This window comes from Antechinus flavipes, chromosome 1 (assembly GCF_016432865.1).
Source record: "Antechinus flavipes isolate AdamAnt ecotype Samford, QLD, Australia chromosome 1, AdamAnt_v2, whole genome shotgun sequence".
In the NCBI taxonomy this organism is placed as follows: Eukaryota; Metazoa; Chordata; class Mammalia; order Dasyuromorphia; family Dasyuridae; genus Antechinus; species Antechinus flavipes.
The window spans coordinates 79775394-79796366 of NC_067398.1; the positions used below are offsets into that span (position 1 = coordinate 79775394).

The following is a 20973-nucleotide window of genomic DNA, read 5'->3' on the forward strand; positions in this document are numbered from 1 at the left end:
TAGCTTGAACTCAATTTTCTTGATTCTACTCAAGCTTGTTATTTCTCCATCCTTGACTCCATCTCCCCTCCATCTTCAGCACTTGGAGTATCCTAGTCCTGAAGTATGGGAAAGGAAGCAATGTCCTAGGTCCAATAGCAAGAAGGGAGGGTTAGTCTGTGGGTGGTGCAGCCTGCAGTCCAAAGGGACAGAGGAAGAAACTGGGTGAGGCTTCCTGTCTGAGAGGGTGTTTTCCATCAGTTCAAAAGCCTGGTGGGAGAGTGCTATCCTGGAGCCCTGCATTTAGCTTGTTAAAACCCCTCCCCCTTCCCAACTTCCCGTAATCACTCCTGGGGGTGGTTATTGATTCACTGAAGCCTCTAAATCCTGGCCCTTCCTGTGCCCTTGCCTCTGTCCAACAAGAATGGGGGCCCCAGCTCACATCCTGCCCTTGTCTGTCCTCATCTTTCTGTTGGCTTCCTTTGGTCCTTTGGCTGCTCAGCAGGTACTTGGGTGTCTGTGATTAAGTGTGAATATGTAGGAGAGAATGGATTTTGAGGGCATCTGGAGGCATCTGGAAGTACAATGGATTTGAGTTTGGAGGATATGAGCTTGATAGGTCTAATACAGTATAAATTTGGACAAGTCCTCTTAGTTTCTTCATCTGAAAAATGAGGTGCTTGGATTAGGTGACCTTTAAGTTTCCGTAGGTTCCCGTGATGACCCTATGTCTATAAAATGAACATAATTGAATGTGGCATGTGAGTAATGGGTATTTGGGCATCTATAAAATGGGGCTAATGATAGCACCTACTTTCTGGCTTGGCTGTGAGGATTAGATAAGATATTTATGAAGTGTTTTGCCAAGTTAACTGTTACATTGTCATTATAATCATTTGGCATCTGTTGCATTAGGAATGTAGAAATTTTTGATTGAGTTTGTTCTTACTGAGAGTGAGGCAGGGAATTTACAGGCCCCCTACAATACTGGCAAGGACCCCAAAAAGAGAGAGGATGACTTAGAAGTCCTGGCTAGAGCTCTGGGGACTTGGACTTTCCCTGGTTTCCCTATGGAGAAAATCGATCAGAAGAAAGTTCCTAGAATCTCAGGACCAAATCTTCCTTGTCTCAGTTTTTAAGAATAAAAGAGTTAGAAATCACTTGCTTAGTCACCCAGAAACTTGAGCAGAAGAAGAATCAAGACCTAAGACTTTGATGATTGCCAACTCATCTCATTCTTCTTATATGGGAATATACTTCTGACCACCCCCTATGAATTAAATAATATTATTCCTCTTTCTCATATTGGGATCACACTGAGAAATTTTAATTTTGTCACTTCTTCCATGCAATGACTAATGACATTTGTGAATTGTTCTGCCTTCGGAGTTCAGGGAAGTGGGATAAAATTGTCAAGGAGGCAGATACTCCGGGCTGTCCAAGGGAGACAGGGTTACATCTTCTCCCCTTGGTGATCTCTTCATCCTCTCAATTCCACCCTAGAATGATATTGACATCTACAGTCTCACCTTGGACTCCAAGGTCACTTCTCGCTTTGCCCACACCGTCATCACCAGTCGTGTGGTTAATAAGGCAGAAGAGGCCCGGGAAGCTGTCTTCCAGGTGGAACTGCCCAAATCAGCCTTCATTACCAACTTCTCCATGTAAGTACTGATTTTGGATGACCTACTCCCTTCCCCCTCCAATTTTTCTCTCCTCCATGATGCTTTTTCCTTCAAATCTCAACTTTCACTGCTTCCTCCCTCCCTTGTGAAAAATCTAAGAAGTAGGACTTGTGGCTGATGTATATATGCAGAATAGTAAGCAGAATGGAAAGGGTATCTCAGTGCAAGGAAGTAAATATATGATTCATAAATTTGATAGGATGAGAATCATGAGTGTAGCCAATTAGGGAGAAGGCTGAGACACTACCTCCCTGAAATTTCCCAAGCTAGACTTTTATCACCAACTTTCCCACAGAGATGGTGAGTCTGGACTTTCCCCTCACCACCTCCTCCTCCCTCTCTGTGGCATATTTCACCCATCCACCAACTTCCTGTACTTCCCGTCTCTCCTAAGAGGAATTATTTGTGACCTCAGTGTCTATATGTCAGTGAGTATGTATGGATAAATAAAGTCAACTTGAGGTTTTAACACAAAGAGGAAAATGTAATTTCATTGAAATCACATACTCAATTAAATGGAAATTCATAAACATATGACTCACAATCTATATGATGAACATTTCAGCAAGGCAAAATGACAAACAGGGGGAGATATTAGTTTTAAAGTATACTATTATATGATTTGATCAGAGAGGGCCTATGGATGATATTTTCCTAATTTTAATAAAATGAAGCATTCATCGCTTTTATAATTTCAAATTATAAGAATTAATTAAACTTGATAATTGAGTGTATATAATGGATGGGGTGGAAGGAAATTTTTTTAAAATTAGTTAAAAATTTTAAAAAGTTAGAAAGAACAAATGTAGGGGGAAAGATAATAAGTTCAGTATCACCTCAAATAACCAAAAGAGAAATTGAGGCAAGGGTCTGGGCCAAAAACAGCTTATTAGAGGGATCTGTCTTTCTTCTCCCAAATAACAGACTGTGGACCTTTTCAAGGTTGTACTTTTATAAGGTTAAATATCTAGATATTCAAGAATGCCTATGCCAAATACAGAACAATTCCATTGGTTGCCATACAATGCAGTGTAAAATAAGAAAGCAGGGTTACAAGTTTATGATCTGGGCAAAACAGGAAATATTTCCATTGACTAGGTGATCACAAGATGGATGTTTCCCCTTAGATTGGGCAAGTGGAAATGGCATATATCCAAAGAACATTTGGGGGGGAAACTTGGAGACTTTCCATCAAGCCCCAATTTATGCTTGATTGAATCCCTGAATTGGAATAAAAGAAGATAGAGATATTTCATGTCAACATTCTTGCATTCTTGCAATTGTACAAGTAAGCTCCATAGCTGGTAAATAATTAATATCCATTATATTAAAATGAGGTCTATTACAAAATCTTATCAAAAATCTATATTCCTATATAAATTATATGGGACATGAATTAATACATTGCTTATTCTTATACTTACTGTTGACTAGATATATATTACTGAATGAAGAATTACTAACATCATTACCCCTTATAAAATCATAATGAACCAATACTGATTTGAGTAGGGGTTCTCAAGGAATCAGCTTTTTCAAATGAATACAGTATGGATAATAAATAGTCAACTTAAGGTTTTAACACAGTGAAGAAAATATAAACTCATTGGAATCATATCCTTTTTTTAATTGAAGCTTTTTATTTTCAAAACATATGCAAGAATAATTTTTCACCATTGATTCTTGCAAAACCTTGTGTTCCAAATTTCCCTCCTTCCCCTTACCCCCTCTTCTAGATGGCAAGTAATCCAGTATATGTTAAACATGGTAAAATATATATAAATCCAATATAAGCATATGTACTTATACAATTATCTTGCTGCACAAGAAAAATCAAATCAAATGAGGAAAAAAATGAGAAAGAAAAGAAAATTCAAGCAAACAAAAGAAGTGAAAATACTATGTTGTGATCCACACTCAGTTCCCACAGTCTTCTCTCTGGGTGTAGATGGTCCTCATCATCACAAGATTGTTGGAAGTGGCCTGAATTGTCTCATTGTTGAGAAGAGCCATATCCATCAGAATTGATCATCATATAATCTTGCCATTGCCATGTACAATGAAATCCTCATTCTGCTCATTTCACTCAGCATTAGTTCATGTAACACTCTCCAGGTCTTTCTAAAATCATCCTGCTGATCATTTCTTATAGAACAATAATATTCCATAACATTTATATACCATAACTTATTCAGCCATTCGGCAACTGATGGACATACACTCAGTTCATTGGAATCATATCCTTTATGAAACAGAAATTCGTGAGCATTTGAATAGAAATCTAGAGGATGGCTAGGACAAAGAGAGAAACAGAGGAATATAAGTTTTAAAGTATACTACTATACACTATTTGGTCAGATAGAGCCTATGGTTTATGTTTTTCTAATTTTAACAGACTGAGCAATTTGCTATTTTTGTAATTTCTAAGGTAGAATGAATAAGACCTGATGATTGACTGAGGCAGAAGGAAGATTTCAAAAATGACCAAATGGAAGACAGTACACCCAGAGAAAAACTGAAGTTACAAAGAACAAATGTAGGGGGAAAGATAATAATTACAGTATTGTATGTATTGAGCTCAAGACACAGACAACTCATCCAGGTAGAGATATTCTGAATTAGTTGGAGTTCAGAAGAGAAGTGTGGGCTAGAGACATATTACCTGGGTGTCATCAGCACATGGATGTTCTTTGCAGATGGGAAAATGAGTGAGAAAGTTGAGAGAGAAAGAAAAGAAAAGAAAACAGAGACAGATCCTTAGGGAGCAAGCTCATTGAGGGAGTAAGAAGGGAGTCATTGAAAGAGTCAGAGAAGAGGAGGTAGGAGGAAAATGATTCAAGCATGGTGTCTTTCAGAGACAATAGTCAAGGGAGAGACAGAGTCAAAGGAGCTGGTGTATGGGTTGGAGGGAAGCTGCAGTTCTTGAGTGATCTGCAACCACGAAGCTTGCTGTGACCTTGAGATTCTGTGATTTCCACTGTGTCCTGTTCTCTCCAGCACTCTCTTATTACATTCTTTATGGCTCCCCCTTATCATCCCTTCTTCTGAGAGGTCCTGAGGGGAGGAGAGTGGAAGGTGGACAGTGAGAAAAGCAGAAGATCATGTCTTTTCTGATTTAGAACACAAGCTCTTGCCTTCTTCCCCTCCATTTTTTCATCCTCCATTCCCTCCTCCTCTTTACCTCTCCTCTCCTTGGGCTGATTTCCAGACAGATTTTGTAATGTTTGTAGTGGGGCAGTGAACTCCTTCTTTGGCCTTCCCCGGGTCATAGTAGGAAATGGGGGGAGGGGAGAGGGCCTGGGTAGGAGATGAAGGGAAGCAAAGATGAAGTAGTTTTGTTAGGGGTCTATTAAAGCAGCTCAGTCTCCAGAAAGAATCGGGTCTAGACAGGATGAAGTGAATGAGGAAAGTCCAGAGACAGGAGGTTAGATCCTGTGATTTATGGATATTTCCCCTAGGATGAGGGATTCTGATTTTATGCCTAAGCTGGAAGGGAAGGGGTGCAGAATTATGTTAGATCTGTGTTCTATTGTCCCCAGAACACCTCAGCCTCTCTAGAGTGGGCAGCAGTTTCATCTGTTTATTATTAGGAAATGAGACCAAACAAACCTCTATCCTAGTTTTGACCCAACAGAGACACTTATCCCAGGGCAGGGCCACATTGGCCCCAGCAGCTTGATCAGAGCAGACTGGAGTTTTGCCCTCCTCGCTGGATCTCCTGAGCTTGAGGGGTGATCATATGGCTTAACTTGCTGGGTGAGCTAGGGACTCATAGCCTCTCTGGCCTTAGGACCTTATGATCCCTGAGACAGAACTGGGGAATATTTGTCTTAATTTCAACATCCTACAGCAGAGGTATACCTGGAAGGTGTCTGGATTTTTCTGGAGCCTTGATCAGCACCCCTGAAGTAGCTATCGAGGCTCTAGAATCAGAATATCACATTTGTAGCAAACCTTAATGGCTCTAGCTCAATACTTTTCTTTGCAGTTGGGAAAATTAAAGTGAAGAAAAAGCTAAAAACTTATAGAAAAATCACACAGTGAATTAATGACAAATTTAGGAGGAGGCTCCTATTAGGTGGTGCAGTAGAATGGCAGTTATAGCACTGCCTCCTCATTTTTGTCTCAAACTCTTTTTATTGTATTATTTACTTATTTATTTTAACACACATTGCTTTATGAATCATGTTGGGAGAGAAAAATAAGAACAAAAGAGAAAAACCATGGAAGAGAAAAAAACAGAAAAAAGAAGTGAATATAGCATGTATTGATTTACAGTCAATCTCCATAGTTCTTTTTCTGAATGTGGATGGCACTTTATATCCTGAATCTATTGGGTTTGCCTTGGCATTTCTTAGACTCCTGTGGCACCTCCTACAGGAAATTTTCTTGATGTCCAGTGTTTAGTTCTCTCTTCCCCTAGCTTAAAACAATTCTCTTTTGTTTTCCCGGCACCAAATCTCATCATTCAGGTCCCATAGGCTTCTCTCTAGAAGTACTAATATCTATATCTCCATCCCTTATCTCTCTTGGACTCTAATTTCCCATTACAAACCTCTTTCTAGACATCTCCAACTGAATGTCCCGTAAGCATCCAAAACTCAGTATTTACAAAGCAGGACATATTATTATTTATAATAATAACTAACATGTATACAGTACTTTAAAGTTTCAAAGTGCATTACTTATATTAACTTATTTGATCTTAGGAACAACCCTGTGAGTTAGATGCTATTACTATCATCCCCATTTTACAGGTGAGGAAACAGACTGAGAGAGATCAAGTGACTTGCCTCACTTAGCTAATAAATTATCTGAGATTGGGTTTTAACTCAGGTCTTCCTGACTCCAAGTTTAGCATTCTATATATTGCATTATATTCCTCCCTTTCGCTACAGCTTGTCTCCTGACTTATGTCTCTTTAGAATACCACTATCTTTCTATTAACCCATATTCCCAATTTGCAGTCATTTTCTACTCTTCATTTTCTCCCCTACTTCCATATGCACCAAGTCTTGTGGATTCTACCCCCATGGCATCTCTCACATCTGTGCCCTTCTTTCTAATCATGTTGCAATCATTCCCATCCATGCTCCCATCATCTCTTACCTGAATTACTGTAGTAGTATTTCCCTTTGATGTCCTTGCTTTTGGTCTCTCTAGCTTCAATCTTTCCTTCACAGAGATATATAATTGATATCCTTGAAGTACAGGTTTGACAATGTCACTTCCTTGCTCAAGGAACTTCAGAAGTATTCTTTTACCACTAGGTAAAACACAAGCTCCCCTGTTTAGTATTTAACTTTTTTATTAATAGTTTTTCTTTTGATATTACCTATATTTTAGAGAAAGTCAGAGTCAATATACATTGTTTACTGTGCTTGAGGCACTGTACTAAGTACTGGGGGGAATAAAGAAAAGCCTAAGACATTCCCTACCCTCAAAGAGCTCATGATCTAATAGCTAAAGATAATACATAATAAGAAGCTTACAAGGTGAGGAGATGGTACCCAGCATGGTGCTGTGATTAGGACATTTCCTAATATGTTTCTCCACTTTTCTCTCCCAGAAAAACATCTTTCATAATAAAGAATTTTAAAAAGAGAAGAAAAAAAATTGAGCAAAACTAAACAACATCTAAATCAAGTCCAACATTATATGTGGAGCTCTATACACTTACTTCCCTACCTCTGCAGAAAAGGAATGGAACATACATTCTCTTCTTTGGGACCAAGCTTGGTTATTATAATTTTACTACCTTAAATTTCATTTGTTTTGTTGTTCTTCCCATTTATATTACTGTGCTCCTTGTGGATGTTACTTTCTAGGTTCTGCTTACGTTGCTTTTTATCAGTTCATGTGAATTTTCCCATTCTTTTCTGTGTTTTTCTTATCCATCTTTTTTTTTAATGGCACTGTGATAGTTCATTATTTTCATAATGCCCTGATTGATGGCTATCAATTTCATTTCCAGTTCTTTGCTATGAAAAGGGTTCCTATAAATAGTTTGGTGTATATAAAATTTTTCTTTTTGTATTTGATTTCTCTAGTATGTATGTCTAGCAGTGGAATTTCTAAGTCAAAAAATATGGACATTCTAGTTACTTTTTAAATCATAATTTGAATTGCTTTCCAGAAGCATAGGATGAATCCACAATTCCATTTAACATATTAGTACATTTACCTATTTAACAAGAATTGCTGGGGAAACTGGGAAGATGAGCAGAAATTAGACTTAGATCCCTATCTCACAACTCAGAATGTATAATTGACTTGAATATTTAAGGTCAGATCATTTTAAAAATTAGAATTAGATTAGAAGAGAACAATATTAGATACTTTCACAACTTAGGCTAACAGGAAAATTCTTAACTAGTTAAGAGATACAAACAGTCACAAAATATAAAACAAATAATTTTGACTTCATGAAATTAAAAAGCATTTTCAGGAAAAATATATATAGGATGAGGGAAATTATTGAGGGGGGGAGATCTTTGCATCTTCTATCTCTGATGAGAGTCTAATGTCCAATATATATAGGAACCAAACACAATGATAAAAACCAAAAGTCATCCCCAATAGATAATTGTAAACTATTAACAACCATCTGAAAGATTGTTGTAAGAGAAATATAAATCAGGACAACTCTCTTACTGCACACCCAGTAAATTGGGCAAAAATGAAAAAAAGATGGGAATTGTGGTGTTCTCTTCTTTTATGTAATATATGATGGTTCTCTGGGTGCAAGTTTCTTGGGGAGGTTTCTGGAGGCAGCCTTCGTTTCGGTTCAGACTAATAATCACTTCAAATGCAGCCAGCTGATAAAATCCAAACGTTTATTTTCTCCTTCCAAGTCTTGTCTCTTTCCTTGGGCTCGGTTAGCTTTCCTGACTCCTGGCAATCTTCCGAACAGACTGACTGACTGAAGCTCTAAGAGCTTCTTATATATGATCTCTTAAAGGTGTGAACCCAAAGGTTGACTCCTACTCTGAGAGAGAGTGGGATTGTGGGTTTTTGACTTGTGAATCTCCCAAACTTGTGAACTCCAATGTGTGAGCTAATGTGTGAACTCTTAAAGGTGTAAACTTGAGCATTGTTTCTATTAAAACTAGTGACTTAACACCTTGTAAGGATTTGCTCTAATGTGTGAATCAATAAGCATTGTATCAATTCCATTGAGTTAACACTAGGATTCTAACAGGGAATAGTCAATTTTGGAGGGGTTATAGAAAGATGGGCACAGTGTGAGGCTTTTAAAGTCCTTCCTAATCTTGTGTCAACCTGTATTTCTAGACTTAGTTCATATTACTTTTCTTTGAACTCTCTAATTTCCAGCCAAAGGAGAAAATTTTATCATCTCTGTATGGACCATTCCATCTGATGCTTTTGTGCCCTTTCTGAGACTGTCCCCTATCCCTGGGATGCTCTCCCACTTTGTCATTCATACTTCTTGGGATCCCTACCTCCCTTCCAAATTTCCTATGGGAAGCTTTTCTTGTTTCTCCCATTCATTAGAACTATCCCCACCCTTCCATCACATACTCAAAAATTGTTTTGTATGTATTTAATAATATATGTGTGCCTGTGGTTACCCTCTAGTGGACAGTAAATTCCTTAAGGACAGTAACTGTTTCCCTTTTGTTGTTCAATCCCAAACAACTGGCACAGTGCCTTAAACAAAACAGATGTTCAATAAATGCTTGTCGAGTTGAATTGAATTGAATTTGCCCTAGGAAGTTCTTGAAGTCCGGCCTAGGAAAATAGAGGGGACAGGAAAACATTCATATGGGTTGGTTAGTTCTATTACTTTCCTCTCCTCTCAGAGTTCATGGTCTTGTGGGAGAGATAGGACTTCTAGTCAAATCAATTGTATCAACATTTATTAAGAAGCTAGACCATGATGTGCAAAGTTCTGATCTCTGTCCTGGGATACTGAGGAGAATAGGGTGGAGAACCTGCCTGAAAGAAATTGATCATCTAAAAGTAATTGAATAACTCTAACTTAAGAGAGATGGAGCTAAGAAAAAGAGATAAACAGAGAGAGTCATGACAGATAAGAGACAGCAGAGAACATCTATAGATTGGGGTTGGGAGATGGAAATAATCAAAGGCTTAATGGAGGAAATACTTCCATGGGCAGAAATGGAAGTTAGGAGAATTCATTCAAAGCACATGACATTTCACAATTACAAATGGGTAATTCAAGTCACAGAAGATTTTTGAGCCAAAGGAAACCTTAGAAAAAATTACTCATCAAACCCAATAGGATGGGTTGGAATGCGTTGAAATAGGGAGAAGTAGGGGGAGCAGGTAAGATGCTCAATTAATAAACATTTGATTCACATTGTCCAAGACAACTGGGATACAAAAACAAGCACTTGCATTCTGTGCAAGAAAACAACATATTCACTTATAAGAAAATGTAAGGCATTTACAAGGTAAATATAAAATAATTTTGAGGAGATAGGACAGGTATTGGTGTCTAAGAGGTTCAGAGAAGTAAGAGGTGGTACTGGATCCGAGCTTTTATTCCAGAATTCTATGGAGCAGACCAAAGGGGTGCACTTCAGGCATGGGCACAGCCTGGAAAGTTTAGAAATGGGACATGAATATTGTGTACAGGGGACAGTTCGGTCATAAAGTAGTTTGTGAAAGAGTCACGTGTAATGAGCCAGCAGCCAGATTGTGGAGGGGTTTAAATGATAGAGGATTTGTAGAGGAACTATTCAGAGCAAGGAAGGACAATCCAGAACAGTTAGGTTGTATCATGTACATCAAGTCATATGACAGATCAGAATCCAATCTTCTCCCTCCTCTTCTGCCAGCCTTCTTCCCTCTGCATCCCGGGACCCCCGGCCTTGCTCCTTCTCTGAGGCTTCTGTTTCCCTTTTCTCTGCCCCCTCAGGATCATTGATGGGGTAACGTACCCAGGAGAGATCAAGGAGAAGGCAGCTGCCCAGGAGAGGTACAGTACGGCTGTGGCCAAGGGGCAGAGTGCTGGGATCATCAGGTAAGTGTCTGGGACAAGGGGTGGACATCAGAGTCCCACAAGCCAACCCCCTGCCCGAGAGTGTCTCCTCCCCGACCTGTTTACACTGTGGCTTTGGCCATTCTGACAACCTCTACCTGGTCAAGCTCTGCCCAAGCCCCCCCTACTCCCCCTGGCCACTCTCAGTGACACTGAGGAGCCCACCTCCCACCCAGGGCCTCGGGGAGGAATCTGGAGCAGTTCCAGGTGTCTGTCAATGTGGCCCCAAGTGCCAAGATCACATTTGAGCTGGTCTACGAGGAGCTGTTGAAGAGGCAGCTCGGGAAATATGAGCTGATTCTGAAGGTCCGGCCCCAACAGCTGGTCAAACACCTGCAGGTAATGGGGCTCAAACCGGACTCCTCCTCTGGGAAGTCTGCCCTGATGCACTCATTCTACCCCCTCCCCCCTAACAGACAGAAGTCTATTTCTCCTTATCCCCACCTCACAGCAGGGGCTCCCTGGGGCCAGAGGCTCTTCCTACTCAGATCAGGAGTTCCCTGAGCAGAGCTCCTTCCCTCCCTCTTCCCTCCTCTTCCATCTTCTTCCTCTTCCTTCCCTTTCCTCCCTCCCTTCTTCTCATGCCTTCTACCCCTTCCCTCACAGATAGATATCCACATCTTTGAGCCTCAGGGAATCACCTCTCTGGAGACTGAGAGCACGTTTATGACCAAGAACTTGGCAGACGCCCTCACCACAACACAGAATGAGACCAAGGTCAGATGCTGAGACCTGGAGAAACATAGTGGAACAGAGTCTGGGCCCTATCCCATGCAGCCCAGCCCTCACCACATCTGGTTTCCAGAGGCTTGGGCTCTCCCAGATTCATAGAATGTCAGAAGTGAAGTAAACTTAAAGTCCAGTTAGTCCAACCCTTTATGATCCAGATAGGGAAACTGTGGTCAGGGGGATAGATGACTTTCCTAGAGTCTAGTTTTCCAATTCCCTAATTCCAGTGCTTTTTCTCTGGGCTCAGCCCTATGGTGGGGATGGGGGAAGAATCTCAAATGGAATGGCCACAAATTATAACAGGGACAGGAGAAACTAGGGAAAGGGATGAAACAAGGAACTGGGACTCTCAGGTTGTCAAGCCCCAGGGAAGGATCTCTTAGAGAGCAGAGGCAGTTCCGCTTTTCCAGTGCTCTTGGCTAAGGACAGTTCCAGGAAAGGAAGGAGAAATCCAAGTGGAAAAGCTTACCCACCATCTATTCTAGCTCATTCTCTCCCTCAGCTTCTCCAGCTGTTGGGTTACTGGGAAGGGTTATAAATCCTTCTGGTTTCTCAGCTAACTTCTCCTCCTGCAGGCTCACATAGTGTTCAAGCCAACTCTGGCCCAGCAGCAGAAGGAGCCCGGGAAGCCGGACACGATTCTGGATGGTAACTTCATTGTGCGTTATGATGTGGACCGAACCAGTGCTGCAGGGGACATCCAGGTGAATGATGGGGGCACTTGGCAATGAGACTATTGGGGTTCTGAGAATCTTGTGAGGAGGGGGCAATGCTTCTCTATCCCATGGGATACCCATCCAGGAAAGAAAGCAGGTACATAGAGCAGATAGAATTCTGGGTCTCGAATTAAGAAAAATTGTGTTCAAATGCAGTTTGAGATGTGTACTAGATCCTGAGCAAATCATTTAACCTTTTCTCTGCCTCAGTTTCCTTAACTATAAAACAAGGGATATTAATAATATGACTCCCAGTGTAGTTGTGAAGTCCAAATTAGATAGTATTTGTAAAGTACATAGAACAGTACAATAGGCACTTGCTGTATGTTTGTTTCTGGCCCCTGTAATCTTTGATTTTTAGCATCACTGGAGACTTTGAGGGGATCAATCAGCAAATGTTGCTTATCCCTTTTGTGTTTCTAGTTCTGTGCTCAGTAACATTGTAAGGAAGACACATGGATATGCAAACCAGGGGCTTGCCCTCTAAGAGGGATAAGATATACAAATATGGATACATATATACATAAATACATGTATTTATTTTTTTTAAATCTGCTGATGTATTTTGTTTTTACTTCACTATCAGTTTCAAATATATACATTCTATTTCTCTCCTACATAGTCACCCCTTACAACAAAAAGAAAAAAGCTCATTATATATTTCTATCATATTTAACATATATTGGGCTATTATCATATATTGCATAATATATGATATAATATATTAACATATATTGGATTACTCTGGGGGAGGGATTGGGAGAAGGGGGGAAAATTGGAATATGAAGCTCTGCAAGGGTTAATGTTGAAGAATTATCCATGCATATATTTTGAGAAATAAAAAGCTTTAATAAAGAAAAAAAGAAAAACAAAAAAAGAAAAAAGTTCATTAAAACCAATTAACGTATCAACCAAGTCCAACATCATATACAGTATTTTCAACCCCCCCCCCTTTGCAAATAAGAGAGGGAGAAGCATTTTCCTATGTTTTTTTTCAGGATCAAGATTAATTAATTGAGCAACATTCAAGTTAAATGTTGGGAGACAGAGAGAGAGAAGGAAGAGAAACGGACAAACAAAGAGAGAAACACAAAAAAGACAAAGAGAGAGACAGAGACCGGCAGACAGAGACAGAGAATCAAAGGAAATAAGAGGGAGAGAGACAGAGAGACAGGCAGACACAGAGACAGAGATACAAACACAGAGAGAAAGGGGGGCTGATTCTCATATGGTTATTAGCAAGGATAAAAGGTATATAAGCATATGGGAGGTGTAGCTCTGACCCATGGCTGTCCCCATAATGCAGATTGAGAACGGATACTTCGTGCATCACTTTGCTCCAGCAGAGCTGTCTACACTGCCTAAGAATGTAGTCTTTGTTATCGACAAGAGTGGGTCCATGTCTGGCAAGAAGATGAAGCAGGTAAGCTGGCTATTCCACAGAAAAAGGGACTCAGGTGCACCACAAGCCACTTTGTTGTCTCTGGTGCACCTTCTCTTTCAGCTCAGGGCCCTCCTCAGGTTCAGGATTGGTTCCACATTGCTAACTTCAGTCAGGAAATGGCCCATATGGCAACAGATCCACATTTTCTGGGATCAATTCTGAATTTCCTGAGGCTTTTGCCTACATCTGACCTGGCTACCCCTGATCATCCACCATGCCCTTTCTTTGCTCCCTGAGCTTCTCCTCCCCTTCCTCTCTTGCTCTCTTAGACTCGTGAAGCCCTGGTGAAGATTCTGGGTGATCTCAAGCCAGAGGACCAATTCAACTTGGTTATCTTTGATGGATTTGTGACCCAGTGGAAACCAACACTGCTTCAAGCTTTACCTGAGAATGTGGAAGAAGCCAAGAAATTTGCCTCCCATATCTTAGCCATGGGTGGTGAGTGAGGGGCCAGGCTTTAGGGAGTGGGCATATGTGGTTGATCCTAGCCTAGCCACCTACCTGAGAGTTTCTGGGAAATCTAATATGATCTGATAAGAAAACTAAACAAATCAAAGAGGACCTGTTGGAAAGTTAGTGAAAAGAGTTCTGGCATCTCCCTGATGCCATTCCTAACTTCTCTTTAACCCCATAACCCAACTTTATTAAAAGGACATTTAATCAATCAATAATTTATCCTCCACTCCCAATACTCACACACTTGGTAATCAGGACCTTAAATTGTCATAGACTGGTCTATCTGCTTAGAATCCAAGTGTGAATTTCAAATTTCCTGTTCATTAATTCAGGCCCTTGCTTGATAACACTTAAAATGTTCAAGGTACACTTTGCCAACTTGACCCGGCCTCTTGCCCCAGCTTCCTTTCTGACCTCACTTCTAGTCTCCTTCCCTTTCTGTTTTGCTCCCTAACCTAACTTGATTTCTCACTCTACCCCTGGACAAGTCTCCATCCACATCTTCCTCCCAGGCCTCCCACCTGCCTCAGTTGGTACCAAAGCTAAGGCCGGTGTGAGCAGATTTTTCTCCCCAGCAACCAACATCAATGATGCCGTCCTTATGGCTGTGAACATGCTGGATGAGAGCAACAGGAAGGAACAGCTGCCGGCAGGGAGCGTGTCTATGGTCATCCTGCTCACAGATGGAGATCCCACTGAAGGTGAGGTAGGGCTAGGGAGGACTCTTTCTGCATGGTCCACTCCCAGCTGCTCCTCTAATTCTCTGGGTGACCTTGAATACATCAGGACATCAGTTTTGCCATCTTTACTCTGAGGAAGTTGATCTCCCTCAGTGTGTTTTGGGGGGAGGGAGATAGTATGAAGGAGATGCCTCAGATACTTGCTACTTGTGTGGCTGGCCCATGACAAGTAATTTGACCTCCATGGGCTTCAGTTTCCTCATCTGAAGTCCCTTCCAACTCTATCTAGTTTTTTATTCCGTGGTCTCAGAGGTCCTTCCCAGCTCTGACATTCTATGATTCTGACAATACTCATTTGTGGAATACCTAACCAATATTTTGCTTCCTTGCCTTTCCATCCATTGGCCTCTGTTACAGGGGAGACAGATCTGCAGAAGATTCAAGAAAATGTGAAGGCAGCTATTGGGGGCCGCTACTACCTTTACTGTCTGGGCTTTGGCTTTGATGTCAACTATGCTTTCCTGGAAAAGCTGGCCCTGGAAAATGGCGGGGTGGCCCGGCGCATCTATGAAGACTCGGATGCTGACCTGCAGCTCCAGGTACCAGTACCTGCCCTTTGGGATCCCATGGGGAGACATCCCAGGGGAGATCATGAATACCTTTTATATGTGGTATACTATGTCAGGTCTGGGGAATGGAGGAATTATAGGGGGAAAAGAAGAGCCCCCTCTGGAGACTTAACTTTCCCTTTATGTTCAATGAGAGAGTTAATTGGACTAGATCATTCCTACAGACCCCAAGAAGCTGCCCTCCCCACTGTGCCTCAGTCTGCTCTAACTTCTTTTCTCCTTCCCAAAGGACTTTTACCATGAGGTGGCCAACCCATTGCTGACCACAGTGAAGTTTCAGTACCCACAAAATTCTGTAGAGTTGCTCACCCAGGACAACTTTAGGGTTTTCTTCAAAGGTTCTGAGATAGTGGTGGCTGGGAAGCTCCAGCCCGAGGTCCAAGATTCACTCTCAGCCCAAGTCGAAGCCCAGTCGGTGAGTGATGCCCAGAAATCCTTGGTTTTAGTTAAATGAAGCAATAATTTGTCCTGGGAAATATTTTGTTTAATTGAACAAGCACTTATTGGATGTCAACTATGGTCTGGGCACTATCCAAGGTGCTGAGGATATAAGGCAAAATGAATCACTTCCTGCCCTAAAGGAGCTTTCATTCTCTTGAGGGGTCATAAACATAGACACATCTAAGAAAAACAAAGTAATTTGAATAGGAAAAAAAAATGACAACTGTTACACGAGGGAATTCCTTTTAGGTTTTCACATTTATTTTTTTCCTGAAAGATATTATCATTCTCATTACAAACTCAATGTAAATAATAAATGCATTTTTATGCATAAGTGCATATCATAATGCATAAATGAAAATCATAAATGCAAATGCCTGACCATGTTGCTATTGATGAACGATCTTAATTTGCCTTTTTTACATTTTTATTTAATGCATATTAATTGTATGTTATTATGTCATTGCTTATTACTCTATATTCATGCTTAATTTATTTTACATTATTGGTTTGTAAAATATAATTTTGTCACATTTATTGAAAAAATGGTGCCTGATGAATTTAATGAGTATTGTTGAGTTAATAAGTATAAATACATACAGCAGGATGTTAGCAGCAAATCCTAAGTGTAAGAATAAGGACATTATAAGATTATTTTAAAAACCTGAAGAAGAATTGAAGAAATGTAAAGTTGTAATTTGCAAAATAAAACCAGGAGGAAGTCTTTAGCCAATATTTTGTGAAGTATAATATTGGCTAATATTTTGAAACTGATCATTAATATGAGAAGTAGTTATTTTAAAAAGAAAGATTTCATGTACAGAGATTTGCCAATAGAAAACCTCAGAGATGTGCTTAAATCAATGCTGAGTACAAATTTTTTATATCACAAAAATACTATAGGATCAGATTAGGACTCTTTAAGACAAGATCTCTTTCCTTCTGGATAAGAATCAGTAGAGGTTTAGACTAGCCATGCAATAGAATCATTAAAATGAAAGAAGACATGTAATTTAATGGAAAATACTCAAGGACTCATTTTTAAATTTGTGGGTTCTGGTGAACCAGCACTTGTCCATGGTGTACAGTCATGCTTGGTCTTGTAACACACCAGAGTCAGTGATTTGGGGCTCTAATTAGTGAAGATTTTGGTTGAGGTGAGTGGGGAGAGGAGGGATAAATCAAGCAAAATATAGAAAGATTGAATGGTCCTTGTTAAAAGAAAAAGGAAAAAAGAAAGGGAGAAGAATGATGCTCTGGAACAGCAAAAAATTCTGAACCCTTCAGTGGGAAAATCATTATCCATTATTGCTGGCAAGAAGGCAATACTTCAGAGTGGATAAGGGGTAACTTCCCTAGTTACTGTTGAAATCATAAGACACACATTGAGAGAGGTCATTGACCCAATTTAATGGTTACTGCTAGCCTTCCTAATAAATTGATCATGGTCAGCAAAAGCACACAAAAATAAATCAAAGGACACATAGAAATTCATGTGATAAATCAGCTGTAAGTTTCTCTTTCTGCCTAATCTCCTGAGGCTGCCTTACATCAGGTTTGAATTGGTTGTGTCTCTATTTTTAGAATTGCACAGTTTCCCCTGCTAGAATGTAAGCTCCTTGAGGGCAGGAGATATTTTGCTTTTGTCTTCATATTCCCAGAATTTGACACACAGTAAGAGCTTATAAAATGCTGGTTGATTGATTGGTTGTGCCGAAGCACTAAGAAAAGAGGACTTAAATGATACCAAATGAGGAATGATTGAAAGAACTGGATATGTTTAATCTGGAGTAGGGAAAACTTAATTCTCTTCAGCTGAATGAAAGGCTGTCATAGAGACTGAAATAGGTTGGTTCTTCTTGGCCCTAAAACAGACTTGAGTTCTGAGAAAATATTAAGTTTGTTTAACAATAAGGATAAAATCCCAGCTCTGTTCCTTATCACCCATTTCACCTTAGGCATTTCTTATAATCAGGTAGTTTTCAATTTTCTCATTTGTAATATGAGGGCATTGTAATGCCGGAGAAACTGAAGCAAGATAGAGATTAGAGAGTTTTAGTATTTTGTTTAAGATGGAGAAATTATCTGGGGCCAAAACAGGATTCATGTTGACCCCAGCAGACTGAATTGGACTCGAGTCTCAAAGCACTCAGCAAGAAGTGAAGAATTCCAGGGATTCTTTATAGGGCTCCAGTGACTAGGAGAGACAAAGGCAGGGGGGAGGAGTAGCACACTGATGAGTGGGGACCATAAATTCGATTCTGACAGATTGGGGGTAAGGACCATAAATTTTGATAACTTAGGAGGACCTAGGAGCCAAGATGTCTGACATAAAAGATATGCTTACCTATCTCTAAATTTAACCTACCTGCAATTTATGACTTTATGGAATGCAAATGGTCAGGGCTAGTTATTTCTGTCCTAATTTATATCAGTTCTAATGTAGAACAATTCAAGGAAACTGAGGCAGAACAATTCAGATAAACTGAAGTAGAACAATTTAGAGAAACTGAGGCAGAACAGTTCAAGGAAACTGGGGCAGGACAATTCAGAGAAACTGAGGCAGAACAATTAAAGGAAACTGGCATAAAGGATGATTCTCTAAGATCTATTTCCATATCTAAGCCCTGTGGATGGTAGATATGCAGCATATTTTACATCTTATAACTTTTTAAAAAGACGCAAGATAGCAAAATTGAGCCTACAAACCAGTCAGGAAAGATCTGAGAGGTAGCCTGGTGTTATAGTTCAGACATAGTTTGATGCTGTTCTGTCCAGTTTGGGGGAAGGGAGAAGGGTCTTGAAGACCTGAGCAGAGTCCCAGGCAATTTTTGGCTTCACCTCCCATTTCCCCACTATTCAGCACACCCAGAACTTCACCTTCCAAACAGAAGTAAATGTTGCAGACAAGGAGAAAGTCTTCCAAAGCCCAAAGTACATTTTCCATAACTTCATGGAGCGCCTGTGGGCATACCTGACCATCCAGCAGCTACTGGAGAAAGCGTGAGTGACCCCTTGTCCATGGACCCTAAGATCCATGTGACCTTAGGGAAAGCATTGAGATTCTCTACACCTCATCTAGGTCACTGACACCCCTAAGTGAGAGGTGCTCCCCCTCTGGGCTATCTTTCAATCTGGCTGGGGGGCAGAGGGTGAATCTGGGTGGGTGTTATATCCTGTAAGAGGGAAAGAAGCCCACTGCCTAATTTCCAAAGCAGTGGATGCTAGAGTGATAAGCCCCTTGGGGCCAGAAGGAACAGAAAGAATGACTGGCAAGAGGGAAAGAGGCCAGCATTAATTGCCTTGCTTTGTAGTGTTTCAGCCTCAGATGATGAGCAGAAGAACCTGGAAGCCCGAGCTTTGAATCTGTCTCTCAAATTCAACTTTGTCACTCCACTCACATCTATGGTGGTCACCAAACCAGAGGATCAGGATAAAGCCCAGGTGCTTTCAAAGCCAGTGGAAGCAGGTGAGCAGTGGGTGGGAGTTTCCTGGAGATCAGGGGCATTCCCCGAATCGGGCTTTTCCAGGTCCTTTCACCTTCTTTGCCCAGGTATCCTTCCTGCCCCCATTTCTGCCCTGCCCTGAGGATTCCAGTGCTCTGTTTTTCTGAGTACTTGATCACATTAGGAGCTTTGGGGCAGAATAAAGGAGAATCTGAAGGCCAATTTCTTTTATTTTTTTTCAGATAATGATCATTCATCTTCATTTTCACTATTGGCAAGAATTCCTACAGGAGGTAAGAGCTGGATTTCCTAAAGCAGAGCCTAGCAGACACATGTGGCTGTGTGACTAAAACTAATTAGTGATTTAATGTTAAATCTGTCCACAGACAACTTTTACACCAAAACCAGAGTGAGCTCTGACCCTGGCCTCAAATTCAGTTCTTACCCTGATTTTGGCCACAAAAGGACTCCAACCAACCAGCTCACAAAATATATAGAACCATAATGTGGGAGAGATCTTACGGGTAATCTAGTTCACCTATCACCCACTCCCCAACACAAATGCACAAAATATCAAGGGCAGATTATTATACAGCCTTAATTTGAATATTTTCAGTGATAGGGAATACAGTACATGCCATTGTTAAGTCAAGTAAATGAGCACTTATTAAATTCCTACTATTTGCCAGATGCCAAGTACTGGGGATACAAGAATACAAAAACCCAAACAAATTTAAAAAACCTTGGTCCCTGTTCTCAAGGAGCTCACAGTCTAATTGGGAAGGTAACATGTAAATGACTGTTTACAAACAAAATATATACAGGATAAATTGGAGATAATCTCAGAGAGAAGGAAAGAAGGAATCCTATTAGGAAAATGTGAATGATGCTACAAAAGCCCTCTCCATTGCTTCAGAAATGTTGTTTTCCTTGAAGAAAAGGAGGCCGGGGGAGAAAGAGAGGGACATTTCTCACATTTTACATATGAGAAAATTGAAGCAAAGGAGGGTTAGGGACTTGGCCAATGTGATACTAGAAGTTAGTAGCCAAGATGAATGAGACAGTAACCCTCAGATTTAGGGAGATGCCTACCCCTTCCCCCCCCCCACCTCTTGCAAACAGCAAGATACTTTCACCTGAATCAAATTTCTTGGGAGAGAATGGTAAGGTCAATATCTTTGAGGGAGATGTCTTTAAAATTTTACAATTTACATCTGTGGGTGCGGGACATTCTCTCTAGAGCTAACCAAGTCACCACCCCCTTGGAGTCCAGACCCTGGGAAAGAGTTCTTAATCAAAGGTTCAGGCGTTATAGGACTCTGAAATGCCCTCTCTGAGGAATGCCCCTGTGGAGGAAGCCTCTCTCTGTTGGATCCTCTTTCTAGGAAGTAAGAGCAGATTTTGCTGCCCACCCTTGTGGTAGCCTTCCTTCTTTCCCCTCCTTTTCAGGTTTTCGCCAGTCTTCACCAATGCTGTACAGCCAAGGATTCCTCGTACCAATAGCAGGTGTTCCAGGTCCTCCAGGTCCTCCAAGTTTTCCAGGTCTTTTAGCTCTTCCAGGGATTGCAGCTCCTCCACCTCTTCCGGGTATTTCACGTTCTCCAGCAAAATCCTTTTATAAGTCTGTACCCAGTTTTGACAGTAAGTCAATTAACTTAGTCTTGGGATGTTTATTACATCATTACTAACATCATCTTGGGACCATTACTTTCATCATTAAGGGGATAGGAGTGGGGAAAT

The 20973-nt window shown here is 40.6% G+C and overlaps 1 protein-coding gene across 4 annotated transcripts in view; it reads left to right on the top strand.

The window, feature by feature from the left end:
* The first annotated feature begins 383 nt into the window (after window positions 1-383).
* Window positions 384-20973, top strand: part of LOC127553824 (inter-alpha-trypsin inhibitor heavy chain H4-like) — a 30009-nt gene continuing 9419 nt past the window's right edge. For 2 of the 4 annotated variants that reach the window (XM_051984848.1, XM_051984855.1), the window contains exons 1-15: window positions 384-484; window positions 1483-1643; window positions 10570-10674; window positions 10869-11031; window positions 11299-11409; window positions 11997-12125; window positions 13444-13560; window positions 13851-14019; window positions 14613-14738; window positions 15135-15316; window positions 15576-15761; window positions 18651-18790; window positions 19102-19256; window positions 19476-19526; window positions 20683-20874. In XM_051984848.1, coding sequence (XP_051840808.1) covers window positions 404-484; window positions 1483-1643; window positions 10570-10674; window positions 10869-11031; window positions 11299-11409; window positions 11997-12125; window positions 13444-13560; window positions 13851-14019; window positions 14613-14738; window positions 15135-15316; window positions 15576-15761; window positions 18651-18790; window positions 19102-19256; window positions 19476-19526; window positions 20683-20874 — 2068 coding nt within the window. In that variant the 5' untranslated portion in view covers window positions 384-403. The remainder of the gene's footprint in view (window positions 485-1482; window positions 1644-10569; window positions 10675-10868; window positions 11032-11298; window positions 11410-11996; window positions 12126-13443; window positions 13561-13850; window positions 14020-14612; window positions 14739-15134; window positions 15317-15575; window positions 15762-18650; window positions 18791-19101; window positions 19257-19475; window positions 19527-20682; window positions 20875-20973) is intronic. The other 2 variants (XM_051984864.1, XM_051984874.1) reach the window with 1 other exon arrangement.